Source organism: Vanacampus margaritifer, chromosome 11 (assembly GCF_051991255.1).
Source record: "Vanacampus margaritifer isolate UIUO_Vmar chromosome 11, RoL_Vmar_1.0, whole genome shotgun sequence".
In the NCBI taxonomy this organism is placed as follows: Eukaryota; Metazoa; Chordata; class Actinopteri; order Syngnathiformes; family Syngnathidae; genus Vanacampus; species Vanacampus margaritifer.
The window spans coordinates 24,160,841-24,173,184 of record NC_135442.1 but is presented as its reverse complement, the minus strand read 5'-3'; the positions used below and the strand labels follow the sequence as shown (position 1 = coordinate 24,173,184).

The following is a 12,344-nucleotide window of genomic DNA, read 5'->3' as shown; positions in this document are numbered from 1 at the left end:
CTTTCGCCTCGGTCGTTTTGCGGCCCCGTTGGACGCGGATGTCGATCCGAGCCTTTTTTGCACAGTGAAAGCTCTTATGTCGATGCTACAGAGCTTTTATACATATGACAAATCACTCGGTAGACAATGACTACGTGTCTATTTGGTATGCATTCTCGTGTGCGCAAAGGCATTTTCCGTGCTGTTCAGCACCGCCATCTGGCGGTCGTTCGGGACTCGTAGAACCGTATACATACTTAACTGTTGTTTTAAAAAAATATGCTAAAAAAAAAAAGAGTTAACATAAATTAAATAATTTTTTTCCCCTGACATTTATCATCTCTTAAATTGTATGGCATGCTTTATATATGATATTCTGATCCCTCACATTCATATTTGTAATGCAGAAGTGTGTTTTTGTATGTCTTTTTATTTGTAGGATGGTGTCAAAAAGAAGAGGTTTGCTTTAAGTCCATAGTAAACTCCTGCAATGATTGTGTCAGATCCGGGCCCTTCTGTGCTTGGTGTCAACAACTGGTATGTTTTAACTTTTAAGCACAATCTATGATTTTCCCATTTGATCATTCGATCTTATAAGTGAGTTGAATTTAGGCTGAACTTTTTTCAATTAAAAAAACTAACAAACAAAAGCGCACATTCTTTTTCATGAGCCATTACTAAATTAGCCTAGTTTCTAAAGTCCCCATTAGTAACATTGTTATTATGCAAGGAAACATTTCATCTTGATTTATGTTGAGATGGTTATTACTCTGTTGAAGCCAACTAATTGCCTTTTAGAACCCATTCCAGCAACTTTTTTCCAGAATTTCTAGCAGTTGTTTTGAATTGTTTTTTCTAGACAGGGGCCTTTCCGTCAGAAGTATGTGAACTGTCATAAACAAATAAAATAAACGTACCTAATCTGTCTGAAGTATTGTTAGTTAGGTTAGTTGGCACAGTCCAACCGGAAGTTCAATCTCACACATCCACCATTCCCCGGGTTGAGAGTCAGTGCACCAGAGTTTATCGTTTCTTTTTTTCAGACATTTCTTTTTTCCAGTAAAGGGGAAAATCCTCTTCCCTAGCTTACATTTTCGGCTTTCATTTAATGAAAAAACATCAACTATATACAGTAATCAAACCACACCAAAAACTCAATAACATACTAAAACAGGAACTGATGTCTATTTATGAGTGGGTAGTCGAGAACAAATTGGAACTATATGTGTCAAACACAAAGTGCATGATGTTGGGCTCCAAATATGCTATGAATGAAGCTTAAAAAAATGTAATTTTTAGCCTTTTGGCTGTCGAGTTTCGTGTTTCAAGCAACTTTTCTTAGCCGACTCGGGGGAGCTACCCAGCGCACGTCTGCTCACTCCTGAAACACTCCCGCAAAACTTAACAACAAATGGGGATACTGTGTATAGGATACACATACAATCCTATACTCTGTATAGGATTTTAAAATAAAAACTGCAAATATATAATCATGAATTAACATCTTATGAACGGATGTCAAGTTTAATATATCTAAGTTTAAGTATACTGGTGGTAGAAGTAGAGGAATTGCATTGACAAGCTATTGTTCGTATGTTCATACTGTCTCAGCTATGACAATACAATGGCCCAGGTAAAAGGAAATACAGTCTGGAGGGAAAGTTGCAGTCCAAAGGTAGGCTTCAAATATTTAAATGAAACTTCAACGTGTTCAGTTTTGTCGAAAACTAGCAACACGAGATGAGCTAGCTAGTCCGCACCGGATTACGAGCTATGATTGTATAATAAATCTTACCTTTCTAATAAAACTGCTTTCTTTCTGCCCACTTTGAGGTCTCTGCATGTCAACCAACATTTCAGCTGTTCCACATTGTGCATATTGAACCATGTTGAAATTTCAGTCGGGGACGTTGTCCTCTTCCAAAATGATGCATACTCTGTTTGTCCGGAATTTCAGACATTATGCATATTAAAAGAACACACCACTAATAACTCATTTTCCAGTTTGGTATCCAGGAGAGGAACGCAGAAGGACATATGGTGGTTGACTTTGCAAAAATAATGGAAATGGCTGTCGTGAATACTTTCTTCCAGAAGAGGCAGGAACAAAGGGTGACCTACAAGAGTGGAGATAGGAGTACACAGGTAGACTACATCTTGTGTAGACGGTGTAATCTGCAGGAGATCAGCGACTGCAAAGTAGTGGTAGGTGAGAGTGTAGCCAGACAGCATAGGATGGTAGTGTGTAGGATGACACTGGTGGTGAGGAAGACAAAGACGGCAAAGGCAGAGCAGAGGACGAAATGGTGGAAGCAGAAAAAGGAAGAGTGTTGTAAGACTTTCAGAAAGGAGTTGAGACGGGCTCTGGATGGTCAGCAGGTGCTTCCAGATGACTGGACAACTACAGCAAATGTGATCAAGGAGACAGGTAGGACAGTCCTTGGTGTGTCATCTGGAAGGAAAGGGGATAATTTGACTTAGTGGTGGAATGAGGAGGTACAGAAGTGAATCAGAGAAAGAGGTTAACTAAGAAGAAGTGGGACACTGAGGGGACTGAAGAAAGTAGAAAGGAGTACAGGGAAATGCAGCGTAAAGTGAAAGTAAAAGTGACAAAGGCCAAACAAGGGGCTTACGATGACTTGTATGCTAGGTTGGACAGTAAGGAGGGAGAGAGTGATCTCTACAGGTTGGCAAGGCAAAGAGACAGAGATGGGAAGGTTAGGGTAATAAAGGATAGGGATGGAAGTGTGTTAACAGATGCCAGTAGTGTGATGGGAAGATGGAAAGAGTACTAAAGAGTACTTTAAAGTGTTGATGAATAAAGAAAATGAGAGAGAATGAAGTAGCAAAGATTAAGGATTAAGTGAGAAGGGCATTGAACAGGATGAAGAGTGGAAAGGCACTCGGTCCTGATGATATACCTGTGGATGTATGGAAGTGTCTAGGACAGGGGTGGGCAAACTTTTTGACTTGCGGGCCACAATGGGTTTGAAATTTTGACAGATGGGCCGGACCAGGAGCATTTGGACCTCATAGCACAGTCATAGCACAGTAAAAACACACAGATAAATGTACAACCCGATTTACTTATAGTGTGCGTTTTTCAAATGTGCAAAATCCACATATTTAAAACAGCTTTTCCAATAGCTTCATTTTTATTGTTTTAGCTCAACTTTTGCTGTGTTTTTATGCTTTGTAAAGTGACCTTGGGTGTTCTGAAAGTTGCTGTTTTTAAATGAAATGTATTATTATTATTATTATGATTATTATAAAATAGCCCTAATCCAGGTAGTACGTTTGCCTCAATGAATATGCAAGATGCGGCATTTACACACTATTTGGCAAAGCGGGAGGAGAAATGTAAATAGATTATAATAGCACATACACTGTGATCTGTCAAACCTGGTGACTGCATCTCTTTTTAATAGATTTCAATTCAAGGCGTAAAGTTAAAGAGAATAAAGAATTAAAGAATTTTTTTCCATTGGCCCACCCATTTTTAACCCGGGCCCACAGTACGTGTGACACATGCGGCTGCATGATAGCCGCTGCTGCCTGTCACGCGCTGAGGACAAAGCGCGTACATCCAATCCGTCTCTGACCACTTTTCCATCTCCGTGGGGGACGCATAGCGCACGGTGTTTGTGCAGCAGCTCAAAAAGAAGCCAAAAGCCAACGAGGAAACGCTCATAGAAGTGCTCGACGCACGCCCCGAGGATGTATTCACCAATATCAACAGTCTCCTGCATGCGCGCTCCTCACCTCACCCATGACAACATGTAGAAAGACTAGCTTCAGCTGTCAAAAGGATCAAAACACGCAACAGTGCCACAATGTTGACTGATAGACTGAACTCTTTGTCCCTGCTTTCTTTCAAAAAAGAATTGACCGATTCTCTGGACTATCAGGACATTATTGCTGTGTTCAACACAAAACCGTGCCGTCTCCTGCTGTAAATGTCCAAATCCAAATCCAATAAGATAAGATAAGATCCACTGATTGTCACACCCATCTAAGTGGGGCGAAATTTGTTCTCCGCATTTGACCCATCCCCTGAGGGAGCGGTGAGCAGCAACAGCGCCGCGCTCAGGAATCATGTGGTGATCTAACCTCCCAATTCCAACCCTTAATGCTGAGTGTCAAGCAGAGTGACAATCGGTCCCATTTTTATAGTCTTTGGTATGACCCAGCCGGGAATTGAACCCACGACCTCCCAGTCTCAGGGCGGACACTCTAACCACTCGCCCACTGAGCTGAACAAAAAAAATATATATATATTTTTTCTAGCTTTATTAGATAAGTTCGGCGGGCCGGATTGAAACGCATAACGAGCCGTATTTGGCCCGCGGGCCGGGGTTTGCCCATGTCTGGTCTAGGAGAAGTAGCAGTAGAATTTCTGACTGGGTTGTTCAACAGGTTCTTAGATAGTGAGAAGATGCCTGAGGAATGGAGGAAAAGTGTGCTGGTGCCCTTTTTTAAGAACAAGGAAGACGTGCAGAGTTGTGGCAACTTCTTTTCCTTTTGGCTTTTCCCTTCAGGTGTCGCCACAGCTACAGAGGAATAAAGCTGATGAGCCACACAATGAAGCTATGGGAAAGAGTAGTTGAAGCTAGACTGAGGGCAGAGGTGACCATTTGTGAGCAGCAGTATGGTTTCATGCCCCCCCCCCCCCCAAAAAAAAGACTACCACAGATGCAGTATTGGCTTTGAAGATGTTGAGAGAGAAGTACAGAGAAGGTCAAAAGGAGCTGCATTGTGTCTTTGTAGATCTGGAGAAAACTTATGGCAGGGTGCCCAGAGAGGAACTGTGGTTTTGTATGAGGAGGTCTGGAGCGGCAGAGAAGTATGTTCAAGTGGTGCAGGACATGTATGAGGGCTGTAAGACAGTGGTGAGGTGTGCTGTAGGTGTGAGTAGGAGTTCAAAGTGGATGTAGGACTACATCAGGGATCAGCTCTGAGTCCCTTCTTGTTTGCTGTGATAATGGACAGGATGACAGACGAAGTTAGACAGGAAATCTCCATAGACTATGATGTTTGCTGATGACATTGTGGTCTGTAGTGAAAGCAGGGAACAGGTGGAGGAGAAGCTAGAGGCATGGAGGTTTGCCCTGGAAAGGAGGGGAATGAAGGTTAGCCGTAGCAAGACGGAGTATCTGTGTGTGAATGGGGGGGACCCAAGTGGAAGAGTGAGGTTACAGGGAGAAAAGACCAAGAAGGTGGAGAAGTTTAAGTATTCAGGGTCAACAGTCCAGAGCAATGGGGATTGTGGAAAAGAAGTGAAGAAGCGTGTGCAGGCAAACTGGAACGGGTGGAGAAAAGTGTGTGATAGAAGAGTTTCAGCTCAAATGAAAGGAAAGGTTTATAAAACTGTGGTGAGGTGGCAGAGATGAAGATTCTGAGGTTCTCTTTGGGAGTGACCAGGATGGATAGAATCAGGAATGAGTGCATCAGAGGGACAGCACATGTTAGAGGCTTTGGAGATAAAGTCAGAGAGGCCAGACTGAGATGGTTTGGATGTGTCCAGAGAGAGGTATTCAGTATATTGGCAGAAGGATGCTAAGTTTCCAAATGCCAGGCAGGAGTTCTAGAGGAAGACCAAAGAGGAGGTTTATGGATGTAGTTAAAGAGGACATGAAGGTAGTTGGTGTGAAAGCAGAGGATGAAGAGGACAGGCTTAGATGGAGGCAACTGATTCTCTGTGGCGACCCCTGAAGGGAAAAGCCGAAAGGAAAAGAGGAAGAATAAAGAATAAAAGTGCAAATATCTCTGGCATCTTAGTCCCTGGATTTTCTTATCTTATTTTATATAGTATCAAAATATGAACATACCGTGGTGAATGCCATTATCCTGGTCACATGACTGTGACGGCGTATCCAGTGCGTAAACGACAGCTGCCGTTGTTCACTTGAATGGGAGTTTGCTGACGTAATGGGCAAGAAAAAGGCCGTCTTCTATACCAAATGCTGCACCAATAGGGTTGATCTCAAATGACGTCACATTTTCCTCATTAATATGCATGAGTCGGGCAAAATAACAGATTAGGAAACATGCGTACACATCATTTTGGAAGAGAACGTCCCAGGCGTGAAATTTTAACATGGTTTAATCGACAAACACACTTTGGAACAGCTTAAACGGTGGTTGACATGCAGATACCTCAAAGTGGGCGGAAAGAAAGCAATTTTCGTAGAAAGGTTAGATTAATTATATGATCGTTGCTGCCACTCCGGTGCGATCTAGATGACTGCAAATCTCACGCGCTAATTTTCACGAGAACGAAACACATTAAAGTCCCGATTTTCATTTGAAGATTTTAAGCCTACCTTTGGGCTGTTACTTTTATCTAGTTACTTTTGCTAAAGTGGGGACACAGTGACCGCTCACATTGTGACACTGATCAACTAGCATGTTGTTGCAAGCATAGGGTTCTACAGTCGTGTCTTTTTGTGTGGGGGTGGAGGGTGGCCTCTCTTAATGTGGGCTAAAGTGTGCTGTATACATCGACTGTCCGATGTATACCCATTCTTGCTCCATTAGCTAATATCTTTCAAATTGACGTAGGAGGAAATACCCGGTAAAACATTTTTTTATTTACTTCTACTCATCAAGTACATTTCAGAGCCTGTACTTTTTTACTTTTACTTGAGTAATTATTTGAGAGAGTACTTTTGCTTTTACCAAAGTTGTTTTTTACACAGGTAATTGTACTTATACTCAAGTAGAGAATATCAGTACTTTTCCCATCTCTGCCTGTTATCAGAATTCCAATTACGTAGATGTCGTCCACGTCCTGGATGGACAGAATAGATGTACACCATTTTCCATTTGTTCCAGTAATCCATGGTGTATCAAGCTTCAACCGTCACCTCGGGTGGGGCAAGCCGGCTCTCCTCTTTCAGCTCTTCTTGTTGAGAAAAATTTTGTCAATTTTGTCGAAAGACCAGTTGTCCAAATATGGTTAGAGAGAGGGAGCAAAGCATAAAGCGTTTGCCTTCCGTGAGAGCCAAGCTAAGATCATAACTGATCAGTCAGCAGTGTATATAAAGGCACAAATCTCAAATTGGAAGTGAAAGTTATAGTATTACACATTAAGATTAACTATGATTTTACTTGTCCAGTCCACACACCAAATAAGTTGTTTGTGGCCCCTGAACAAGTTAAATGAACGACTAGATTCTCTTAACACCGATATTTATTGCAAAACAGCTGGACTGAATTTAATTTTCATATCATTTACAGCATTGTTATTTTAACTGCCTTAATAAATTGGATCAAAGCATTGATATGTCATTAATAATGGTCCTATTTGGGTGTGGTGGCCCAAATGCAGTGTTGTGTTGTTTTGCCTTTGTCATGAGCACAAAAACATGAAATAGAAATTTAATATGATATAATTTTCTCTTATCTTCCATGGTATCTAAAGAATTTTACCAAAGCAGGGGAACAGGAGTCGGCACGCTGCGAAACCCGAGCAAAATTGATGGAAAGAGGCTGCAAGGAAGAAGAAATTATTGACCCTGTGAGCAGCCAACAAATAGACAAGAATGAACCTTTGTCCACTTCATTCAATATGCAAGAGCCTATTCAGTTGAGTCCACAGAAGATAAGTCTAAGATTGCGACCTGGTGAGTTTGATTTCTGATTTGACCACAATAAAAGTCTTTATTTTTCTCAAAAATAATTAAATCTTCATTTTATGACACTACCATTTCATAATCACACTATTTCTGACAATTTTGATACAGTTAAATCTTGGTTCACACTGAGGGCCAAATCCACTTAGAATGCGTGGCGTCCGCTAACAGCGCTAAATATTGCTCCACAGCTTCACCCACAGCTTTCTCCATGTTAATGTCCTACGCAGTAAATTCTGTAGAGTAAATGTGACTATTTAGAGAGGGACCAAATAAACTCGGTTTTAGAATAGGCTAAGATTTATGCTAGGAAGAAAGTAAAATAAATAATTGAAGGAAAAGAATGAAAATCACTCAAGGAATGAGGAACGAACTCACAACCTTCAGCTTGGGAGACTGCCACACTACCACCTGAGCTATGCCCCTGCTACTGTTTGCTTTTTTCCAAGAGACCAAATACATCGTTAGGAAGATTCCATGGAATCAGCTGCAGCTGACACGAGTAATATACTAACAGAAAGCAGGAGCTGGGTGGCTCAGGGAGCTGTCTCCGAAGTTGAAGATCGTGAGTTCGTTCCTCCACCATTGAGTCACTTTTATTTTTATTTTTTTCCCAATACTTTATTTTACTCTCTTCCAAGTGTAAATATTACTCTAAAACAGAGTCTATTTGGTCCCACTCTAAATAGAATCAAATTTACTCTACAGAATTTACTGTGTATTCACTGAAGATATTGCTCTAATGATATACCAGCGCAAACACACCCACAAAGTTTTACAGCTGGGAGCAAATTGATTTACTATACATGGCAATGGATTTGCGCCAAGAGCACGGTAATTTAGTAACAGTTGCGAGAAAGATGAAGTTATCGAAAAGTGAGCTTGGAACGAAGAGGAGGTGCAGAAGCGTTTTCCTCATTTAGCGCCATTAAGCTGTAGTGAGCGGAGAAGATGACAACGTCATTCATTTAATGTCCTTAAAATGCAAATTATTGGTGGGATCATTTAAAATATATAAATTTCAGAGGTTGACATGGGCATACAGCATGCTACTTTCACGTGAAAATTATCGCAAAATGCCCCCCGCCCTCCAATTAAGAAAATTGATGGATGGCAAATCATATCAACATTTTTTTCATAGCAGACATGTTTACTTTTTAGTTAGGTATTGTCGAGAATAGAGAACGTTGACGTCATGCATCTGAAAATGAGCATTAGCGCATCCATTTTGGCAGTATAGAAAACGCGTCAACCACTTCGAGTAAACGGCAAACGCCACACTTCAGCAATGACAGACTGCTGTTGTGAACCAGCTGCCATGAGAAGAGGCACAAAAAAAGGATCGAACATTCTCCCGGCTACCAAAAGAGGAATCAATGCGTAGCCAATGGGGATGGCTAGTGTGACGTCACAACATCACTTCTGTGTCCAAGTTGCTTTAGCGTGTGCTGCCGCTACATTCAAAACATTGGAACCGGTCACGCTTTACATGGTGACATATTTTTCTGACTTTCCAAAGTCAATTAAAAGGGGGTTAAACTCCTACAACTCAAACAGAGTTGTAAATGTTTGTGAGCTGGCAGGTGAAAGTCTGAAAGGGAAAGTGCAGGCTTCAATGAAAAGTAGAAATTACGAAGTTGAGTGAATACTTTATTAACATAAGGGTGTTGTACATCAAGCTATTTTTACTGTACCTGTGTAACGTTAATTATTGTTTACTTGCTTTGTTAGATTGAGTGCCTATAGTTAGTTAAAAACTCTGCAGTATAAGTTTTTTTTGGGGGTAAGGAAAGTTGTTTTCACTCAGGTAAATGTTGAGGGACAGAGTAGTGAAGACAAGTACTTGCTCTTGTACTATCGGGAGGGCCAAGTGCCACCATGTAGCAGCGCTCCTCATTTGGGCTGAGAAAAACTGCACCCGCACGGATATTGAGTGTGTGTGGAAGAAGCCCACAACATCCAAAACGGAAGAAATCACAGCCAAGAAGGTGTTTGTGATTGCACCTTCCACATCACTAGGTTAGTACCGGTACTTAAAATAATTTGAAATTATCAGTCATGTTTTCTATGCTGTTATTATTATTATTTTAAAAAAATGTGACCTTATGTCTTCTTTACATAAAAATCCAAGCCTGCTTTAGGTGTGTTGAAATTAATAGTGCTACAGAGTTACAGTATATGAGGTTGTTCATACTTGATTCCATATCAGGGTACCATAATCTCTTTATGTTGTTATTTCAGATGGACATTGGCATTGTCCTCTTTGACACATATTGACCGGTTTACAGGTCTCGGGTGGATTTTAGCACCAGAAGCACCTCAGGTTTGACTTATGGATTTTCATTTTTCATGTCCTGCTTTATCAGAAACATCACATGTACACTGCATTAAATTACCTTACTGTAGTCGGTTGAATGGCTCTCACATTGAAGAGCTGTTAAAAAGACTCAATTTGTTGGTGAACGCCACGTCACTAGTGTCCGTGGAAATGCTCCCACACAGTCAGTCAAGCGGAGCACTTTCGTGAAAATATGGCAAATCTAATGTATGAATGGGCCAGCGGGTAACAACTCTAGTGTAGCCCAAGATAGCGGAGTAAAAGTAGCATTAATTCTTCACACATCTACTCAAGTAAAAGTAAAAAGTATTGTAAAATTATTATATTATTATTATTATTATATTCTACGGAGCCCCAGACATGATATACCCCAACAACAAAAAAATCGGATAAAGAAATAAAAGTAACAATCATTAAAAATAGATTAATATGAATTTTGAGTTGTTTAAATGTATACATTTGCACCTTTTTATTTTAATATAACCAATGTAATGAATTTAGTTTCATCCAAAAGGAACTCTATAGTGTTTCAAAGAATTGTATTTGTCTTATTACTGACACAACGTGGCAGTTTTAGAACCCAGACACAGAGATAGAGGCTAAAGCAGCTTTTATTAAACAAAACAAAAGTTCCTCGTTGAGAGGGAGAAAACAAAAGCTATTCAAAGTTAAACTAAAAGCTCTCCAAAAGGGAGGAAGTCTAAACTACAATCAAAACAAAAATCACTCATTAACTAAAACAATACTGTGGCTATTCAAAGTTACAAACCAAAGTTCTCTCAAGGGACAGGGCAACAAGGCTGTGGACGGTAACTGGCTTTAGCGGCTCTGACGAAAACACTTAGGCACAAGACAGGGGAGACGTAGACCATTTAACACATGAGGGTAATGGGAAACAGGTGGACACAATCAGGAATCAGGGTTGACACTGACACCACACGAGGAAGGGCAAGTGACCTGAAACGAGAGGAGTCAGAATTTTCAAAATAAAACAGGAAATGACAAGACAACCTCACCGCGGTGTGACGTTTGAATATTTCCTTGCTACCAAAAAATTGAGGATTGTCCTAATCGTGATTTCAATTATTACCAATGTAATTGTGATTAATATTTTCTCCACAATCCAGCAGCTCTATTTATTATGTTTTAAAACATGCACTGTACACCACAGCTAAGTATTTTTCTTTATTTCTTCAATAGGGCTGTTTGGAATGCTCACCGTATAAGGCCCTCCAAGAACATCAACATTCCCAGTGGGATACCTGATGTCATGTACATGGCCCCTCACCTATGGAGTGCAGAGAACTGTCTCGTTCCACTGTCTGAAGATTTGACCACATGCAAATATAGCTGTACCTTTTTAAATTCAGTCCCATGTGATTTGGATGTGTTTGATTTGTGCACAATAATAATGGAGGAATCAAACTGGGAGTTCCCATCTACCATGTCCCAGGCACTTGACTTGTACTTGAATCTGAGGGACACAGTTTGTTCTCAAGTGTTTGATTCCATTTAAATTAGTGCTGTCAAAGTTGAACCGTTAACTAATTAATCACAAAAATTATCACATTAATAATGTATTAACGCAGATTAATAACACTATTTTGACCGCAGACGATCCTTAAGCTGACAGCGGATGGTTACGTTAAAGGTAGCACAGGTTGTTTGAGCAATAAACATAACTACATGCATTAAATAAAGCATTTAATAAATGTGTGTGTGTGATATTCAGAATATTTATTCATGTCGAACTACAGGGGGCCTTTTTTCCATTTTAAATTATGCAAGTAATTAATTGATTAGAAAAAGGAGGATGAGCGTGTGCAGCGGCTAATTTTTTTTGAAGACGTCCTCATAACATTAAATGTAAAAAAACATAAAATGTGATTAATCTGGTTAAAAAAAATAATCGTTTGACTGCTAATTTAAATACCAACTCATTCACTGCCATTGACGGCTATAAACGTAAAAAATTCATTTGAACTATTTCTATTAGTTTAACTTTTTTTCCCCACTTTTGTTAACAAGAGTATGAAAACCTATACTTTTTTTTTAATCATCTTTTATTTTATTTTCATTTTTTTTAAAGAAAATATTATTAAAAATTAGGGGCATCAGGCGATTAAATTATAAAAAAAAATAGGGGCGTCAGGCGATTAAAATTTGTAATTGTAATTAATCGCATGACTTCAATAGTTAACTCACGATTAATCACAAATTTTATATCTGTTCTAAATGTACAATAATGTTCTTCTAGGTTTTCATACTCTTGTTAACAAAAGTGAAAAAAAAAGTTAAACTAATAGAAATAGTTAAAATGATTTTTTTTTTACGTCTCTAGCCGTCAATGGCAGTGAATGAGTTAATTGGGACACAGTAGATGACTGTTAATA

General features: G+C 39.8%; 1 protein-coding gene across 7 annotated transcripts in view; it reads left to right on the top strand.

The window, feature by feature from the left end:
* itgb2 (integrin, beta 2) overlaps positions 1-12,344 on the top strand; it is an 81,363-nt gene that overhangs the window by 16,733 nt on the left and 52,286 nt on the right. For all 7 annotated transcript variants that reach the window (XR_013295975.1, XM_077580422.1, XM_077580423.1 and 4 more), the window contains exons 3-4: positions 419-516; positions 7,403-7,604. Coding sequence is in view for 6 of the 7 variants with exons in the window: in XM_077580422.1 (XP_077436548.1) it covers positions 419-516; positions 7,403-7,604 (300 nt within the window). In the remaining variant the exon portion in view is untranslated. The remainder of the gene's footprint in view (positions 1-418; positions 517-7,402; positions 7,605-12,344) is intronic.